This window comes from Phyllobates terribilis, unplaced genomic scaffold (assembly GCF_046119375.1).
Source record: "Phyllobates terribilis strain yellow unplaced genomic scaffold, ASM4611937v1 Scaffold_402__1_contigs__length_1722832, whole genome shotgun sequence".
NCBI lineage: Eukaryota > Metazoa > Chordata > Amphibia > Anura > Dendrobatidae > Phyllobates > Phyllobates terribilis.
In genome coordinates this window covers 95,503-116,199 of record NW_027363162.1, presented here as the reverse complement: position 1 = coordinate 116,199, position 20,697 = coordinate 95,503, and the positions used below count along the sequence as shown (strand labels likewise).

General features: G+C 43.8%; 1 protein-coding gene across 7 annotated transcripts in view; it reads left to right on the top strand.

Annotated features, from left to right (window-relative positions):
• Positions 1 to 20,697, top strand: part of LOC141225085 (mycolipanoate synthase-like) — a 115,204-nt gene that overhangs the window by 11,820 nt on the left and 82,687 nt on the right. For all 7 annotated transcript variants that reach the window (XM_073667009.1, XM_073667010.1, XM_073667007.1 and 4 more), the window contains 2 exons: positions 3,707 to 3,860; positions 6,572 to 6,732. In XM_073667009.1, coding sequence (XP_073523110.1) covers positions 6,603 to 6,732 — 130 coding nt within the window. In that variant the 5' untranslated portion in view covers positions 3,707 to 3,860; positions 6,572 to 6,602. The remainder of the gene's footprint in view (positions 1 to 3,706; positions 3,861 to 6,571; positions 6,733 to 20,697) is intronic.

Below are 20,697 nucleotides of genomic sequence, written 5' to 3'. Positions count from 1 at the left end.
GCAGAACATAACAGCCTGACTGCCATTAGGTACCGAGATGAGGTCCTCAGACCCCTTGTGAGACCATATGCTGGTGCAGTTGGCCCTGGGTTCCTCCTAATGCAGGACAATGCCAGACCTCATGTGGCTGGAGGGTGTCAGCAGCTCCTGCAAGATGAAGGCATTGAAGCTATGGACTGGCCCGCCCGTTCCCCAGACCTGAATCCGATTGAGCACATCTGGGACATCATGTCTCCCTCCATCCACCAATGTCACGTTGCACCACAAACTGTCCAGGAGTTGGCGGATGCTTTAGTCCAGGTCTGGGAGATCCCACAGGAGACCATCCGCAACCTCATCAGGAGCATGCCCAGGCGTTGTAGGGAGGTCATACAGGCAAGTGGAGGCCACACACAATACTGAGCCTCATTTTGACTTGTTTTAAGTACATTACATCAAAGTTGGATCAGCCTGTAGTGTGTTTTTCCAATTTAATTTTGGGGGTGACTCCAAATCCAGGCCTCCATTGGTTAATAAATTTGATTTCCATTGATGATTTTTGTGTGATTTTGTTGTCAGCACATTCAACTTTGTACAGAACAAAGTATTCAATGAGAATATTTCATTCATTCAGATCTAGGATGTGTTATTTGAGTGTTCCCTTTATTTTTTGAGCAGTGTATATATATATATATATATATATATATATATATATATATATATATATATCTATATACAGTGGGGGAAATGAGTATCTGATCTTTTGCTGTTTTTGTAAGTTTGCCCACTGACAAAGACATGAACAGTCTGTAATTTTAAGGGTAGGTTAATTTTAACATCGAGAGATAGAATATCCAAAAAAATCAAGAAAATCACATTGTATAAATTAGATATTTTTTTTTGCATTTTGCATTGACAAATAAGTATTTGATCCCCAACAAACCATTATGAGTTCTGGCTTCTACAGACCAGTTAGATGTTCCTAATCAACTCGTTACCTGCATTAAAGACAGCAGTCTTACATAGTCACCTGTATAAAAGACTCCAGTCCACAGACTCAATTAATCAGTCTAACCTCTACAACATGGGCAAGACCAAAGAGCTTTCTAAGGAAGTCAGGGACAAGATCATAGATCTGCACAAAGCTGGAATTGGCTACAAAACCATAAGAAAGATGCTGGCTTAGAAGGAGACAACTGTTAGTGCAATAGTAAGAAAATGAAAGAAATACAAAATGACTGTCAGTCGACATCGATCTGGGTTACCATGCAAAATCTCACCTCGTGGGGTATCCTTGATCATGAGAAAGGTGAGAGATCAGCCTAAAACTACACGAGGGGAAACTTATTAATGATCTCCAGGCAGCTGGGACCACAGTCACCAAGAAAACCATTGGTAACACATTACACCTTAAAAGTTTAAAATCCTGCAGTGCCCGCAAGGTCCCCCTGCTCAAGAAGGCACATGTGCAGGCCCATCTGAAGTTTGTCAATGAACACCTGGATGATTCTGTGAGTTATTAGGAGAAGGTGCTGTGGTCAGATGAGACAAAAATTGAGCTATGTGGCACTAACTCAACTCTCCATGTTTGAAGGAAGAAGAAGGATTAGAACAACTCTAAGAACATCGTCCCAACCGTGAATCATGGTGGGGGGAAACATTATACTTTGGGGGTGCTTTTCTGCAAAGGGGATATGATGACTGCACCGTACTGAAGGGAAGATGGATGGGGTCATGCATCGCAAGATTTTGGCCAGCAACCTCCTTCCCTCAGTAAAAGCATTGAAGATGGGTCGTGGCTGGGTCTTCCAGCAAGACAATGACCCAAAACATACAGCCAACACAACAAAGGAGTGGCTCAAAAAGAAGCACAGTAAGGTTATGGAGTGGCCTAACCAGTCTCCAGACCTTAATCCCATAGAAAACTTATGGAGGGAGTTGAGGCTCCAAGTTGCCAAGGGAGAGCCTCAAAATCTTAATGATTTAGAGATGATCTGCAAAGACGAATGGACCAAAATTCCTCCTGACATGTGTGCAACCCTCATCATCAACTACAAAAAACGTCTGACTGCTGTGCTTGCCAACAAGGGTTTTGCTACCAAGTATTAAGTGTTGTTTGCCACAGGGATCAAATACTTATTTCTCACTGCAAAATGCAAAAAAAGGATCTAATTTATACAATGTGATTTTCTTGATTTTTTGGGGGGGGATATTCTATCTCTCAATGTTAAAACTGACCTACCCTTAAAATTATAGACTGTTCATGTCTTTGTCAGTGGGCAAACTTACAAAAACAGCAGTGGATCAAATACTTATTCCCCCCACTGTATATACACGCAGCAGTCTAAGTGTCTCCTATGCGAAGTATATACACCAGTCCCAGTCTATCCAATGTGATCCTCACCACTACAAAAGCTGTCACCTCACCAACACCGGAACTGCTGCAAGCCCCCCCCAACCTACTGTCTCCTTCTCAATCATCCTGTAGAATATAAGCCCACAAGGGCAGAGCTCCTCTCCCCTCTGTACTAGTCTATAATTGTCAGTAGTTTGTTTACTGTATTTGATATCTGTATTTTGTATGAAACCCCTCCTCATGTACAGCATCATGAAATCAATGGTGCTATATAAATGAACAATAATAATATACACCATCACTAGTGTATCCTATGTGATATATATATATAGATATATATCTTTCTCTCTATACATAGAGAGAGAGAGATATAGACACATATACACACACAGCAGTCCAAGTGTCTCCTATGTGATATATATACATGAGTCGCAGTTTCTCTTGTGTGATATATATACACCAGTCCCAGTGTCCCCTAAATGAAGTGTATACACCACTCTCAGTGTCTCTCCCCATCTTTTGTAAGGAGAGGACAGCACTCTGTTCCCCACATATGAATACCCACCACTGTGGGATTCGCTTTTTCTATTTTTTGATACTAAGCACTTTCAAGCACTGAAGCACTTACTGCTCCATGAAATAGAGAGAGATATGGACCTCATGAGTTTCATTGCTCAGATCCCCCTAGCAAGTACACTCCCCTGGTGACATCTCTATACCGAGAAAAGAAACGCGTCGGGATGAATTTTTTATGTGAAACATGGTTTGAGGTCCATAATTGGGTGCTGCCCTTGTCAGGGCGCAATCACCTGCAAAGGTCATCTAACATCTGCTCCAGAGAATTAAGAAGAATCTTTCTTATATGGTAACCCTCTATGGACCAAATGGGTGACACTTTTTTGCACTTCTTTTTGCACTGTGACACTTTATTATTTGTCCTACTTGTCTGTGGTACTTTTTGCTAAGGCAATCTCACTGTAAGCAAGATTGTTTGCCATTTGTTGCCTGGACTAGGAGTGTCTATACTTTGTAATCTATACCTATAGGTCCATGATCTTTCCATGCTATAAAATGATTCTATCAAACACAGTAGTATGTGAGATTTTTTGGCAGGATAAGTTATAAAAAATTTTTATACAAATCATTTTGTGGTACATACAAATTATTGGTTAACTTTTATTATTTATTATTTTAAGAAATATAAATATATTCTAAACATACATTAAAATTTATAATAGGAAAAATAATAAAAAAGCAAACAATGTTTCTTCTTTCTTTTAGTTTTTTTTGTCTTATAATTATCAACTATTGTGTGATAAAATTATTTTGATACAACTCTCTTCTATAATATTAAAAATGCTCATTTATCAGGAGAAGGAATTGAAAATTTTTGGAAAGTTATTTCTAATGGGAAAAATTGTACAACAGAGATACCAGAAGAAAGATTTGACCTGAAAAAATGGTATGATACGGATCAAACCAAACCAGGCAAAATATACACCAGTCGAGGAGCTTTTGTAAATGGGTAAGTACGCTGGGAGGAATTTTTTCAGCATCTTTAATGAATTTTGCGCCAACTCTGTTATTTTTATAATAGCGCTTAAGAAGAGGCAGGTCCTCGTCATTTCCCCTTTTTATGCCATATTTATGATTTGGAACTTTTTTAAAATGGTACACAAAAGTTGCAAACTCACTCCAGTATATGGGTGGGAGTTATGTAAAAAGTGGAGTAATATTTCTAGATAGAATTTTAATATCTGAACTTGTGCCAAATTTATTAAACATTATGTGACAATTTGAAAATGTGAAAATAAGCAGGGACAGACATATCACATGTGTAGTTGGTTCAACTACACAGGGGCCATGGGGAAGGAGATCCAGTCACACATCAGGTTTCTAAGATGCTATTGTGATTATACCACTTTCTCCCTGTGTACATTCTTCTTCTTCAAATCAGGACATTGGGGGAAAGGCTCCTGTGTCTCTCACTGTTTTAGTAGATGCTTTCATATATAGTTCAATATTATCTTTACGTGTGGTCGGTCTCAGAATTCAACTCCTTTTCATATTAGGCCAGTGATTTAGATGTGAATATTTTTTTTTTCTGTCTAAAGATCTAAATTGTATTCTCCGTCTTTACAGGCACACTGTACTGGTAAAGATAAATCTCTACTGTATATACCAGTACTCTAATTACCTGTAATAGAGTAAGATTTTCTACAATACTTCTTCATTACTTGTAAAATAATGAAAAACAAATTACAATAATCATACTTTTTAATACATTTTTTAAAATAAATGTCACAAATCAGTAAATAGCAAACATATTTGGTATCCCTGTAATTGTAAAAACACATACAATACAGTGAAAAGATTATGTTGATTGGTAAATAGGGGAAAAATGCAGACTTTTTTTCTCCATTACATCCATAAAAATAGTTTGTTTTTTTTCTTCATCTTTATTAGTATTAAAATATATAACTATAAATCCATAAAAAAAACATTTATTTTATTAATTTATATAGCGCCATTAATTCCACAGTGCTTTACAGACACTATCTGAACTGCCCCCATTGGGGCTCACAATCCAGATTCCCTATCAGTATGTCTTTAGTGTGTGGGATGAAACCGGAGAATCCGGAGGAAACCCACGCAAACCCGGGGAGAACATACAAACTCCTTGCAGATGTTGTCCTTGGTGAGATTTGAATCCAGGACCCCAGCGCTGCAAGGCTGCAGTGCTAACCACTGAGCCACCATGCTGCCTTATATCAATATAAATACCCCAACATCATTAATATCAAATTCATACTCACATTACAGCAATCCAATAACATATGTAATGTTTTTCCCAATGTCTCTTTACATGTTGAACATATATTCTATGAAATGTTACTATTCTATATGGAGTGCAAAAGCTCTATATAAAATAAATATTTGCATTAGTCTACGTCATGTAGTTGAGGAAAGACTTTATCCCATAGATTTTTTGTTACATCACCACCTTCTCTTTCTCATTTCATTCGAATATCCCTAAGAATATCACCATCTTTTTTTACTCGAAATTTCCTTATACAATTTAGACATAATACCTCTCATATTTCTCTGTTTCTCCAAAAATTCCATTACACCATTATCTCCCACTCACTTTTTTTGTATGGCCTTACTTAATTTTACATACCTGAAAAAAATTATATCTTGGCAACCCAAGATCCTGGGTCTCATTTATCAAAACTCTCAAACAGAAAAACAGGATTTTTTTATGGTAACAACCAACAATAGCACAACTTTAATTTGTGAAATCAAATAGGTTTGCCAAGAAATTGCTAAATAGTGAATACTGTAGTGCGGCGGTATTCACACATTGCGATTTAACAGGTAGTGACCCAAGAATGTCCAACTTAAAGTTTTTCTTATCCAAAAAACTCACACAATGAAGGCAGCTTTATCCTCTGGATCACAGCCGGGTTGTCCACAATAGTCCGTACAAACAAAACACCGTTGCTGTGGGCGATTGCACCGCCGTATCACGCTGAGGTGTGTCAGAAGCTTTGCCTTCCTGGGGCTCTGTGTTCACTTCACACAGGCCTCTATAGTACAGAGCCTCCTGCTCTGCAGCTTGCAAACCAAATACTGACACGCCCAGACCTTTGCTGCAGGTTTTTAAATGGAATCTGTGGCCATGAGCCACTTGTAAGACCCAGCTAGAGGGAATGAACTGCCCCACTGCCACCTGTAGTTCACTCCCAAAATAAAAGCCCATGCCGGGTTTTCTTAAATCCAACTTAGCCAAATAGCTTGACCAAGTTCAAACTTTACTTTTATTCTGCATTGCTACCACAGCTGTGTCAGTGATTGCAATGCACTCCAGAAGGTTCAATAAGCATATATGCACATCCTAGGAGACACATATCGTCCCTCGCATATGATCTCTCTCACTGCCTCACAATACATTATGAAAAAAAAATTTCAAATACACTTCAAATGTGAGGATAATCCCAAATTGAACATAAGGATCTATTCCTAAGAAGAGAGGCTTTCTTGCTAAAAAGTTTGTAATATCATAGGGCAATTTATTAAATTCGAAAAAACTACTCACAACTAATACATTTTAGGGGTTTTGCACTTTTCTTGATGATATTGGAATCATGTACTGTATCATGATGTATATCTAAGCTATAAAGAAGATTTTTGGAAATATAAAAAAGCTAAAAAATCCCTTTTTTATTTATTAAGGATTGATGAATTTGACAACAAAGTATTTGGTATGACTAAATCAGAGACTGAAAATATGGACCCACAACACAAGCTATTGCTTGAATGCACATACAGAGCTCTGGAAGATGCAGGCTATGCCTCCGAAACCATACATGGAAGTAACATTGGAGTCTTTATAGGTAAGAAAATTATTATAATAACATTTCCTAAAATATATAAATAAAAAAGTTTTCAAAGATAAGTAAGTTGCATAAACAACACTTTAGGGTACCATAAAGTTGGGCATCATTTGTCTAAACAGATGTTGTGATGAATCTGCACTTCACCGCCCGCCTAACGTCACTATTAGGTTAGACGGATCACGTGATAGGGATCCTCACTTTGCACCAACGTGACGTTCCGTACCCCTCGGGGACATGTAAGGTCAGATTGGTACAGTTTTACACAGACAGCCCCTGTCTTCACGGACTCAGGAAGGTACCAGGAGTGAGAAGAGGTGTCCCGCTCAGTCACTGATGTGGCACCACACTCACTCACACCCCTGACAGGTTGAGAGGCCCCTTTCACTAGCCCCAGTGAAACAGAACCTTATTAGCCCTGTAGAGCCACCACCAGTTCCTATTCGATATAAGCCCGGTCTGTTAACAGTAATTATATCGGGCCAGAAACCAGCTCCGGTAGTATGGGAAATTAAACCAAGCAACGGATGTGTGGTTTCGCGAATCAAGATAAAAGGGCAACCCAAGGTTAAATTATATTTTTAATTGCCTTAAGGGCACACTATTTACACAAGGGTTATACATATATAATGGTCAGATATACTGTAAGGGGGAAGACCGGGGTGTAAGTACTTTCAGAACAAGGGACCTGAAACTTCCGGGGCCGTGCCTCAGGTTGCAGGGGAAAGACAGACTGCGAGCACAGGAGTAGTGTTGAGCCACCCCCGTAGTGTTCGAGTTCGGTTCGGTTCGTCGAACACCCGTGTGTTCGCCGAACTGTTCGTCGAACACCTTCGAACACCGTTAAAACCAATGGCAGGCAAACAAAAACACATAGAAACACATAGAAAACACCTTCAAAGGTGTCCAAAAGCTGACAAACTGCTCAGAAGACACAACTAACACATGGAAAAGTGACAAGTACATATAGTCATGAGAAAAGAAAAGAGGTGGAGGAGTAAAAGGAGGGGGAGACACAGATATAGGCATGTCATGCCCTTCTAAAATCCAAAAAGTGAGAAGCCGACACGTTCAGTCCGCTCCTGCCCGTGCCACCTCCGTGTCGCCGGGTTTGTGCCAGAGCCGCGGTGAACCCTGACGGCCAGCCCCCCTCTCCCAATACTGGTGCCTGTCCGCTGGTGGGTCGAGCGAGCCCCCCTGTGGTGGAGGCAGCTCTAAGCTTTTTAATTTAAATTGTCTCTCTAATTTGAATGAATACACTTTAAATCCATTTACAAGGATCTATTGGAGGGCAAGTCTCATGCTAGCAGCCGCGTAATTCCAGCTCCAGTAGCGTCCACTAAAGCTGCTGCAGTTAAAAAGCTTTTATAAGGATCGAGCTCGGCTGTCCACCGCAAGGCATCCTACTGCCAGTCCCAGCCCCTATGCCTTGGGGTGCCTCCTAATGCTCTTCACTGAGTATCCTGTGGTCCCGAAGCATTTCCTTTGAAAAAATTAAGTGTCCAAACTACAGGTGGTGTAGCTTGCTTAACAGCCAGGATAATCCGCTGACTAGCAGACACTGTTACTAGGCACAAAGTATTTCCTGGGCTAGATGCAGTTAAAAATTTGTAATTAGATACTCTCGTTGGATGCTGAGAAAGCATTCCATAGAGTCTCCTGGCACGCCATATATGATTCTCTTAAAAAGCTTGGGGTAGGGGTCTAGGGGACCCTTTTATAGCCAAAATCACGGCCCTGTATCGCAATACGTCACCTAGGCTGAAGATAAATGGAACTGTAGCACCCTGAGGGCTCTGTTGCTACAGAGGTATTGCACCTCACCCAGAGGTGTGATATCTCACTCTCAGGTAAGGATGGAGTGTGGATCAGGACCCGACACCTGCATGCATTACACCACATTGCCGTGGGGCAGGGCGACCAATATGCCCCTGAGATGGGCACGACAGTCCCTGTCCCTGGCTGGAGTGGGGGGAGGGAACACTGAGGAAGGGGAACCCTGTAGTGCAGGAGCAGGGAGGAAGCAGTTCCTGGGTGCATTGAGAAGGGAGTATAAAAGGTGGGCACCATCTTAGTTAAGTGCAGAGAAGTCTGAGCAGAAGTGGCAGGGAGCAGGGGCTCTGCATGAGCTCTGCTCCGGAGGCGGGCCTAGTAACAGAGGCCCAGGCCTGGAAGAGGGAGAAGGAAGGAAGAGGAGCGGAGAAGGCTCCAGGAACGAGGAACGAAGGGATCCCAGGGGTGCGGATGGGCGAGTCGCCACCGCACGCCCGAATCCACCTGCGTGGAGGGGTCAGGCCAAACGGGGAGACCGGTCCCCGAAACTAGTGGAGGCAGGAAACGACCCTCAGCTAGAAACCGGAGGCTGTGACATTTTATGTGGCGCAGCCCCTCGCTACACCCGCTAGGAGGGCAGCACATAGGGTCAGGGAAACTGGCGCCAAGTTTACCAAGAGGAGGCCCGAGGCAGCCGGACAGAAGGGTTGGTAAGAAAGGCCAGACAAAGGACACACAAAGGGGGTCCTGTGAAGCGCTCCAAAGTTATCTGGGAGTTGTCTGAGCCCCTCACCTGGTGAGCACAGTACGACGTGGGCAGCCGTTACCTGCAGACGTGGTCTGGATAATAAGAACTGTGAGTAAAGGCCCTGGACTGCATCACTGACTCCGTGTCGTTACTGCTGCTGCCCTGCACCATCACCCCCATCCTCCGCATACACTGCCCTGAGGCTATACTCCTCCCGTGGGGAGTTATGCTACGCTCTGCTGCACCCATAACACCAGCCTCAGCGGTCTGCCCTGCAGCGGCGGTTCACTCTGACCGCAATCCATGGGTGGCGTAGTCGGACATTTAAACATCAAAACCACATAAATAGTTCCGCCACTGGTTTGACCGCCCTGAGCCACGGAACCGGGTCGCCGCCACGAAGACTACAACCACCAGCATCCACCAAAAAGGGTCCGGCTCCGGGTGTCCCAAGGCCCAGGTGGTGCATCAGAACATTTTCATCACCTTTCACAATCACCAATGGGACAAGGCAGGGATGTCCTCTGTCCCCTCTCTTATACATCCTAGTGACGGAGCACCTGCTCTCATCAATTCGCCATAACCCCAATATTAGGTGGATTGAGGTGGGAGGCACCGAGTACAAGTGCTCTCTATTTGCTGATGATGTACTAGTATATATCACTCAATCACATATATCCATCCATGCTGTTATGGCTGAAATAGATCACTTTGTTACATGGTCAAATTTTAAAATCAATGCAGCGAAGTCTGAGGCCCTCGATGTCTCCCTCCCCAAATCCATATAGGATTCCATCCAGTCCAACTTTCCCTTTGCCTGGCCCTCACAGGGTATCAAATACTTAGGAATTCCTATTCATAGAGACCTCTCCCGTCTATGTTATCTTAATTTTGGGCCCTTTATTGAACAACTCCATACAGACCACGGTTGGCAAGTTAGAACTGTAAGATTCACTACGTGAACCACTGGTGTTTTGTGGAAAAGCACATGTACACTGTGTTCCAAATTATTATGCAAAAAGTGTTTAGGAGTGATAAGGGAAGAATTTGTTTGTTTGTCAGTTAAACTCATTGATGGTGATGTGTGTCAGGGCTCTTTATATCACTGTAAGCAATTGCAGACACCTGTGCTAATTAGTTTGGCAGGTGTGTCCAATGAAAGGCAAGACTACTTAAGAAGGCTGTCTCACATTATTAAGCAGCCTACATTTTCTGCCAAAATGGGAAAGAAAAAGGATGTGTCGGCTGCTGAGAAGCAACAAATTGTGGAGTGTTTAGGTCAAGGCATGACTACAATCAACATTGTGCGATGATCAGGATGAAGTGTCTTGGCAATCAAGAAGTAAGTAGCTGATTCACAGTACACACGTGTGCGTGCTGATAAGGGCAAATTGATGACTCTTTCCTACAGGCAATTACGTCAGGTTAAAAGAGCAGCGGCAAAAAAGCCTTGTCATAGCAGCAGACAAGTTTTTGAAGCTGCTGGTGCCTCCAACGTCCCCCGAACAACAAGATGCAGGGTCCTTCAGAGGTTTGCAGCTGTGCATATGCCATCCTGTCGACCTCCTCTATCCACTTCACACAAGCAGAAACGGCTCCAGTGGGCCAAACATTACATGAAGACTGATTTCAAAACTGTTTTGTTCACGGATGAGTGCCGTGCAGCGCTCGATGGTCCAGATGGATGGAGTGGAGGATGGCTGGTTGATGGACACCCCACGCAAACACGGCTACAGCACCAACAAGGAGGAGGTGGAGTAATGTTTTGGGCTGGAATCATGGGGAGAGAGATTGTCGGCCCCTTTAGGATCCCTGAAGGCGCTAAAGATGAACTCCATAATGTATGTGGATTTTCTCAAACAGCACTTCCTGCCATGGTTCAAGAAGAAGAACCATGTATTTCACAGCAAGATCATTTTTTTGCATGATAATGCACCATCTCATGCTGCACATAAAACATCTGCATCTCTGGCTGATATGGGCATAAAAGGGGACAAACTTATGGTGTGACCCCCATGCTCCCCTGACCTCTACCCCATTCAGAACCTCTGGAGCATCATCAAAAGGAGTGTCTATGATGGCGGGAGGCAGTTCACATCTAAGCAACAGCTCTGGGAGGGTATTCTGTCCTCATGCAAAACAATTGAAGCAGAAACCATCCAAAACCTGACAAATTCAATGGACGAGAGAGTTCAGAAGCTCCTTTCGAACAAGTGAAAATGTAACATCACCTAGAATAAAGTTTTGAGTTGAAAACTGTTTGATTTCAGTTTCTAATAACCTGCTAATGCTTATAATTTCAAAAATGACCATTTTTTTGGTCTTTATTAAAATGAAAAGGTTGATCGAAAAGTTTGGGGGATCTAAGAGTGTGGCAACCCAGTAGTCATGATTACTTCGAATTCTGACAATATGAGGGTCATGTTGCAGGTAGTGCAGCAAGAAGGCACTAATGTGTCTTGCGCATCTCGGAGCCCCAAAATTATTTTCCGGGCTAGATGCAGCTAAAAATTATTATTAATTTTAAATCTGGTGGAGCTTAGTATTGATGGGCTAATAGGATCAGTGCTGCACACTGCTACAAAGCCCAAATTATTTTCCAGTCAAGATACAGATAAACATGATTAGTAATTTGAAAGCTTAAAACGGTTGGTAGGGTGATTCCGCAAAATTGATGTTACCAGCAGATACTGTGGTTCTGTTACGGTTTGAGTGCTGAACACTTGACGGTCCCACGGTTGGCAAGTTGGAACTGTGAGATTCACTACGTGCACCACTGGTATTTTGTGGAAAAGCACATGTAAGATTCTGCAACAGTCTCTGCTGATACTCCTGCATGTGTGCATCCCTTTCTATGGCAGGAATAATTTCTGCAAATTTACTTTTGTACCGGGGATCTAACAGTGTGGCAACCCAGTAGTCAGGATTATTTCTAATTCTCACAATTCGAGGGTCATGTTGCAGGTAGTGCAGCAAGAAGGCACTCATGTGTGTTGCGCATCCAGGAGCACCAAGTCCCTGTTGTGTTGGTGGCGAGGTAACAATCATGCTTCCTTCCTCTGTCCTCTCCCCCCAACCTCGCACAACAGAAATGTGATCAAGGTCTCCCTCATCTGATGAGTCTTCCATCAGTTCGTCCTCCACTTCTTCCTGGGCTCCTGCACCTTCCTCACTAGTTTGGCTGCTACCATGCGCCCTGGTAAAACCATCTCCCCCACCCTCACATGCCTGCCGCCTTGGTGCTGCCGACCGTCTGGACCTTGCAGATGTTAGCCCTTCCGCATACAACTCCTCCTCCTCTACTTCCTCCACCTCCTCTTGTGCCACCACCTGACTCCAAATTCTGTTTAACATGTGCTCCAGCATGTAAATCACCGGAATAGTCATGCTGATAATGGCATCATCCGCACTAAACATCTTCGTCGCCATTTCAAAACTGTGCAGAAGGGTGCATAGGTCCCTGATCTGAGACCACTCCTCCAGCGTGATTTGCCCCACCTCCGGATCTCGTTGGCCCAGGCTATACGTCAGAACGTATTGCACCAGGGCTTGTCGGTGCTGCCACAGTCGCTGCAACATGTGCAGAGTTGAATTCCACCGGGTAGGCACATCGCATTTTAGCCGGTGAAGTGGCAGGCCCAACAACTTCTGTAGAGATGTAAGTCGCTGAGCTGCGGGATGCGAACGGCGGAAGTGAGCACACAGCGACCGTGCCCTCTGCAGAAGGCCATCTAGTCTGGGATAGTGGGCTAAAAATTGCTGGACAACCAGGTTCAACACGTGAGCCACGTGTGTGACATTGCCCCGGCGAAGGGCCGCACCCAGGTTTGCAGCATTGTCGCACACGGCCTTCCCTGGTTTCAGGTCCAGTGGAGACAACCATTCATGAAATTGGTTCTCCAGAGCTGACCACAACTCCTCAGCTGTGTGACTCACATTTCCCAGACATTTCAAAGTAAAAACCGCCTGATGACGTTGAGCCCTACTGCCAGCATAGTAAGGAGGTGTGCAGGATCCTTTCTGTGCAGTTAGAAAGCTTGTGGCATGACCAGACAGGCTTTGGGTGCAGGTGGAAGACCGAGAGGAGGTTGAGGAGGCAGAAGCAGTGGAGGAACTTTGACATAAAGAGGATTGACGCACAACTCGTGGGGACGGCAAGACTTGGACAGCAGCCCCTTGTCCTGCTGTCACCATAGTTACCCAGTGCCCAGTCAGCGACATGTAACGCCCCTGTCCATGCCTACTCGTCCAAGTGTCTGTGGTGAAATGCACCCTGTCACACACAGAGTTTCTCAAAGAAGCGGTGATGTTGTGTGCGACATGCTGGTGGAGCGCAGGCACACCTTTCTTTGAGAAGTAGTGCCGACTGGGCATCTGGTACTGGGGCACTGCGACGGACATAAGGTCTCGAAAATCCTCTGTGTCCACCAGGCGGAAAGGCAGCATTTCTGTAGCCAAGAGCTTGCAGATGGTGAAATTCAACCTCTTAGCTTTCTCATGGCTAGGAGGAAATGGTCTTTTACTTGTCCACATCTGAGGGACCGAGGGCTGGCTATTGTGCTTAGACGGGGTTGATAAGGGTGTCCCCGGCAAACTGCCGGTCTGTGAGGAAGATGCAGGCGGACATGTTAGGTTGCCTTGATCCAAAGGTGGTGCTATCGATGTCGGACAGCGCTCAACACCAGCTGGTGTTACCACCTCCAAAGAAAATGATGACCTGCCAATCACGCTGGCTGTTGCGGGTAAAGAGGTGGCAGGTCTGCGCCCCAAAACAGGTGTGACTGCTGTCCCCCCAGTCACAGAGGATGAAGAGGCCGCGAATGCACAAGATATGGCAGACGGTAGTTGGCCCGGCCGGCTAGGCCGCATTGTAACACACTGAGCTTCCCACTGCAACTTATGCTTCATGTCCATGTGCCGGTTCATGCATGAAGTACTCAAACTATGTATTTTTTGGCCTCTACTTAGCTTTTGCTGACAAATGTTACAGATAACACGAGTTGGGTCATCTTTATCGATCTGAAAAAATGCCCAGGCTATGCAAGGCTTAGCACCCATGCGACCTGAAGAGCCACCACGACTTGTGGTGAGAGGCAGAGTTGTGTTTGAGGATGCAGTTGTTGACGTGCTTCCAGTACTACGTCTCTGTCCAGGAAGGCGCAACCAGACCTCGTCGTCACTAGCATCTTCCTCCACCTCCTCTGCTGACCTCATCTCTTGGCTGACTGTGGGTTGACAGTAAGTGGGATCTCCAACCTCATCATCATCACCCTGTGCGTTATCACACCCGTCGTCCTCAGAGCCAACCTGTTCCTGCCCTGACAAAAAACTAAAGTTGTCGCTCCAATCAGGTATTTGAGTCTCATCATCGTCTTCCTCATTGTCTCCACCAACAGGAGTTACAGTTTGGGAATGAGGGTCTACATTATGGTCAGAACCTTCTGCGTCTGGTCCTGGATCCGATTCATAAAGATTCTGGGCATCAGTGCAGATCATTTCCTCGTCTGGATTCACAGAAGCGCTGGAGTCGACCTCTGATTCCCAGGCTATAGTATGAGTAAACAGCTCTGCAGACTCAACCATCTGTTCTACCTCATACTCAGACGGGCAGCTGGAGATTTGGGAGCTGTGAGGAAGCAAGTGCGATTGGGGTGACACCTTTGAGGACTGGAGTATTTGTGATGTTGAAGTTGATGTGGAGGAGAGCCCACTTAAAGGAGCACTTGATATCCGTTGAAGCACCTGCTGTTTTTGTGCCTCATCTGGAATTTGTAGCGATTGGCGTGGCCGTAAGAAAGGGATCTTATCACATTGTCCGCTAAAAGAAGTAGACATTTTAGTTTGGCTGGAAGATGGTCTTTCTTCTGCAGATGTTACTGTTGCTTTAACACCTACCCCACGGACACAACCTTTTTTCCCCTTCCCAACACGCCTATTCCCCTTTCCACCAGCAGCAGGCCTTTTTCCACTCATTTTGGTGGTTAACTAATTCACAACTCTGGAGTTGTTTGCACAAAAAAACAATGGATGGGAACCGAGCAGAGCTGAGTGGCCAAACTGTGGTATTAGGCCAAAACTATTGGCTGGGTTAGATGCAGAAAAAAATTATATTCAATTTGCAACCTGATGGAGGTCCGTATAGATGGACTAATAGAGAAAGTCCCACACACAGCTAGAAGCCCAAATATTTTTTCAGAGGTAGATGCAGAAAAAAAATATATTCAGTTTGCAACCTGATGGAGGTCAGTATAGATGGACTAATAGAGAAAGTCCCACACACTGCTAGAAGGCCAAATATTTTTTCAGAGGTAGATGCAGAAAAAAATTATATTCAGTTTGCAACCTGATGGAGGTCAGTATAGATGGACTAATAGAACAAGTCCCACACACAGCTAGAAGCCCAAATATTTTTTCAGAGGTAGATGCAGATAAAAATTATTTTTAATTTGCAACCTGATGGAGGTCAGTATAGATGGACTAATAGAACAAGTCCCACACACAGCTAGAAGGCCAAATATTTTTTCAGAGGTAGATGCAGACAAAAAAATATTTTCAGTTTGCAACCTGATGGAGGTCAGTATAGATGGACTAATAGAGAAAGTCCCACACACTGCTAGAAGGCCAAATATTTTTTCAGAGCTAGATGCAGACAAAAAATTATTTTTAATTTGCAACCTGATGGAGGTCAGTATAGATGGACTAATAGAGAAAGTCCCACACACTGCTAGAAGGCCAAATATTTTTTCAGAGCTGGATGCAGATAAAAATTATTTTTAATTTGCAACCTGATGGAGGTCAGTATAGATGGACTAATAGAGAAAGTCCCACACACTGCTAGAAGGCCAAATATTTTTTCAGAGCTAGATGAAGAAAAAAATTATATTCAGTTTGCAACCTGATGGAGGTCAGTATAGATGGACTAATAGAACAAGTCCCACACACAGCTAGAAGCCCAAATATTTTTTCAGAGGTAGATGCAGATAAAAATTACTTTTAATTTTCAACCTGATGGAGGTCAGTATAGATGGACTAATAGAGAAAGTCCCACACACTGCTAGAAGGCCAAATATTTTTTCAGAGCTAGATGCAGACAAAAAATTATTTTCAGTTTGCAACCTGATGGAGGTCAGTATAGATGGACTAATAGAACAAGTCCCACACACAGCTAGAAGCCCAAATATTTTTTCAGAGTTAGATGCAGAAAAAAATTATATTCAGTTTGCAACCTGATGGAGGTCTGTATAGATGGATTAATAGAACAAGTCCCACACACAGCTAGAAGCCCAATATTTTTTCAGAGGTAGATGCAGAAAAAAAATATATTCAGTTTGCAACCTGATGGAGGTCAGTATAGATGGACTAATAGAGAAAGTCCCACACACAGCTAGAAGCCCAAATATTTTTTCAGAGCTAGATGCAGAAAAAAATTATATTCAGTTTGCAACCTGATGGAGGTCAGTATAGATGGACTAATAGAACAAGTCCCACACACAGCTAGAAGCCCAAATATTTTTTCAGAGGTAGATGCAGAAAAAAATTATATTCAGTTTGCAACCTGATGGAGGTCTGTATAGATGGATTAATAGAACAAGTCCCACACACAGCTAGAAGCCCAATATTTTTTCAGAGGTAGATGCAGAAAAAATATATATTCAGTTTGCAACCTGATGGAGGTCAGTATAGATGGACTAATAGAGAAAGTCCCACACACTGCTAGAAGGCCAAATATTTTTTCAGAGCTGGATGCAGATAAAAATTATTTTTAATTTGCAACCTGATGGAGGTCAGTATAGATGGACTAATAGAGAAAGTCCCACACACTGCTAGAAGGCCAAATATTTTTTCAGAGCTAGATGCAGAAAAAAATTATATTCAGTTTGCAACCTGATGGAGGTCAGTATAGATGGACTAATAGAACAAGTCCCACACACAGCTAGAAGCCCAAATATTTTTTCAGAGGTAGATGCAGAAAAAAATTATATTCAGTTTGCAACCTGATGGAGGTCTGTATAGATGGATTAATAGAACAAGTCCTACACACAGCTAGAAGCCCAATATTTTTTCAGAGGTAGATGCAGAAAAAAAATATATTCAGTTTGCAACCTGATGGAGGTCAGTATAGATGGACTAATAGAGAAAGTCCCACACACTGCTAGAAGGCCAAATATTTTTTCAGAGCTAGATGCAGAAAAAAATTATATTCAGTTTGCAACCTGATGGAGGTCAGTATAGATGGACTAATAGAACAAGTCCCACACACTGCTAGAAGCCCAAATATTTTTTCAGAGCTAGATGCAGAAAAAAATTATATTCAATTTGCAACCTGATGGAGGTCAGTATAGATGGACTAATAGAATGATGCTATGCCCAAAAGATTTTACTTCACTAGATGCAGTAAAAAAATTGGTATTCTATACACAGGTGGTATATCTTGCAACACAGATAGGCTACTCCACTGACTAACACACTCTGCAATAGGCCAAAAAGGATTAGCTTTGCTAGATTCAGCCAAATGCTGTGAAAAAAACTTGCACAGCACTGGCACAGACCTGCCTGGCAAAAACTGATAGGAACTGATGTAACCTAGTCCTGAAAAGGACTGCAATTACAATTAGTCTTTACTCCCACAATCTATCTATTTAAGAGCACAGACCTGCCTGATAAAAGTCGTAGGAAATGCTGTAACCTAGTCCTTAAAAGGACTGCAATCACAACTATTCCCTACTCCCAAGCTATCTGTAGATTTGTGCGAAAATTGGCTTGAAATTAACAAGGTATAGCGCACACAGCAACAGCGGTGCCGTCTAACATGCAGCTGCAGCAGTGAGAAAATGGTGGCGACGGGTAAAATGGCTTGGTCTTATAGGGCAAGGACATGTGACATACACTGCCAATGACACATGCCCTTGCTTGTGTGAAAAAAGCACTTCGCTCCGTGTGTGCGCTGCTGATAGGCTGACAGATTGCACCTCCCCACTGTAAATGCGGGAAAGAGAAAAAAAAATGGAGATCTTCATTATTCCTGCAGAGATCCATCCCCTGCCCCTCCCCCCACCCCGCTGTACACTCAAACTGCGTATTAACATTAATTTTCATCATTACTGAGAAAAAATCCAGTTATGATTTTGGTGCACGAACAGTTATCGAACATAACCTCGAACAGCCGAATTTTTCTCAAATCGTTCGTGTTCGCCGAACGGCTCGAACACCGCCCAAAACAGCTCGAATTTGAGATTGGCGAACAGTTCGAGTAGAACAACGCTCATCTCTACACAGGAGTTAGGTGACCGGGAAGCTGGGGGCGTGTCCAGAGCCAGAGCTCAGGAGTCAGGTGACTGGGGAGCTGGGGGCGTGTCTAGGAAGAGGGAGAAAAAGGAGTTTTTTTGCACGGGAAAGCAGAGAGTGTTCAGTTGGGGTCAAACCCCACTAGAGGGAGAAGAGACGCAGGGTCCGTGGAGCCGAGCAAGTGAGGTGCAGTGTTATGGACTAGGGGCTCAGTGGGTCAAACCGGAGATCACCCGCTGCCACCAGAAGATGTGGAGCTGAGCAAGTGAGGTGCAGTGTTATGGACTAGGGGCTCAGCGGGTCAAACCAGAGACTGTCCGCTGCCGCCAGAAGATGGAGCATTGTTTAGGCGGGGAAGCCAGAAGAAAACAACACCGGCATCAGCCAGCAACTGCCTTGTGGGGAACAAGAGTCAGCTAAGTGTAAAACTGCCGATTACAACCATGTCAACTCTGCTGCATCCAGCCAAACTGTGGATTGTCAGTTATAGTCTGTTACCTGCTACTCCCCTTGTTGTCCCCAAATTTCCCCTGTTACTCCCTGTGTGGAGATTGACCCTGTTACAATAAATCCCCCCTGTTTATTAACCCTGTACTGGCTGCTCTGTGTTTCTGTGTCACTGCATCTAAAGTACCTGTGTCACAATACAAATACAATAGTAGTAGGACAAAAGATATAAGCAGATGAATCAGGTCAACTGGTGACATCTGACCATGTGTTCGCTGGGTCTCATGGGGGCCTGAGCTTCCAGCGTGTTCCTAGGTCCTTCACATAACGTTACTCAGCGTAAGCCCCCCTGTTCGAAGTGAACCACATGCATCAGAGAGTGATCCTCCCAGGTGGAACTGAAGATGGCAATGTCATCCAGGTATGCGGCCACGTACCCTTGAAGTCCCTTGAGTAGCGTGTTAACCATCCGCTGAAAAGTAGCAGGGGCATTCTTCATGCCAAATGACATCATAGTGGACTCGTACAGTCTGAATGGGGTGACAAAGGTAGAGAGTTCCCATGCCTTGCTGGTCAGGGGAATCTGCCAATATCACCAGCTCAGATCCATGATAGTCAGGTTCTTGTGTGACATGCAGAAGTAGTGCTGTGCTGTAAAGAATGCTGTGTTCATTAATGTGCCTTTGCATTAGATCTGTGCTGTCCTGTACTACTGGGAAGACTGTGAACTGCTGTGCTGCTAAGGAAACTGTATTGTTTGTCACTGGAGCCTGTTGCTCGTATGACTTAACTTGCACTGGCTGCGCGGCTTCTTTTTAAATGCTACTGTTCTACCATTGGTGACCCGTACAGAGAATCCTGAGTGGGAATTAGCGTGTAGAGGGAGAAGAGGAAAAGTGTCTGGAAAAACACAGCAGCACAGCACCTCAACTCAACTCTGCAACACCAGTTAAAGGGGACCAGCCCTAAAGAAAAACTCACTAGCAGCAATGGATGTGGAAATACAAATAGACAGAATTAGTGAGCTGCTTCTTCAGTTAACCTGTGAAGAATTGAGAATAGTGGCAAAACATATAAAGATGTCAGTAGAACAGATTTCCAAAGCACACAACCGCAGGCAACTGTTAGCAGCAATTAATGCAAAAATGGATGAGCTGGGGGATAAAGAAGCTGAAGACATCATGGGGACATTCCTCCAGGAACTAACACAGTTTCTAACCAGATTGAAGTTGGAGGATGGAGGGGCAGCACCAATTACCAAAAGCAGGAATCTCAGTCCACAGACTGAACTACAGGAACTGAAAGAACAATTCAAAGCCCTAACAACAGTCCTGCAGGAATAGACCAAAATCTCTGAACGGGTGATAGACTCAGACAGGGCCTTTAACCTGTTTGGTTAGATAAATCAGGAAGACAGTCCTCTCTAACACCACAAATCACCATAACGAAAGAATTCAAGATCCTGGGACAGATTGGAGAGACTGTCTTATATGAACTTGTTGCACCAGATCGATGCAGGCTTACAGAAAGCCTACCAGCCAGATGAGATCGTTGAGGGGGTGGTGAAAGCGATCAGCCCAGGACTGAACCTCCGTAGTATGCTAGAAATGAAAAGTCAATTGACCTTGCAACAGCTGAAGATGATTTTAAAAGGGCACTAGAAAGAGAGTGCTTTAGAATTGTTCCACCGACTCAGTAACCTCTCACAGAAA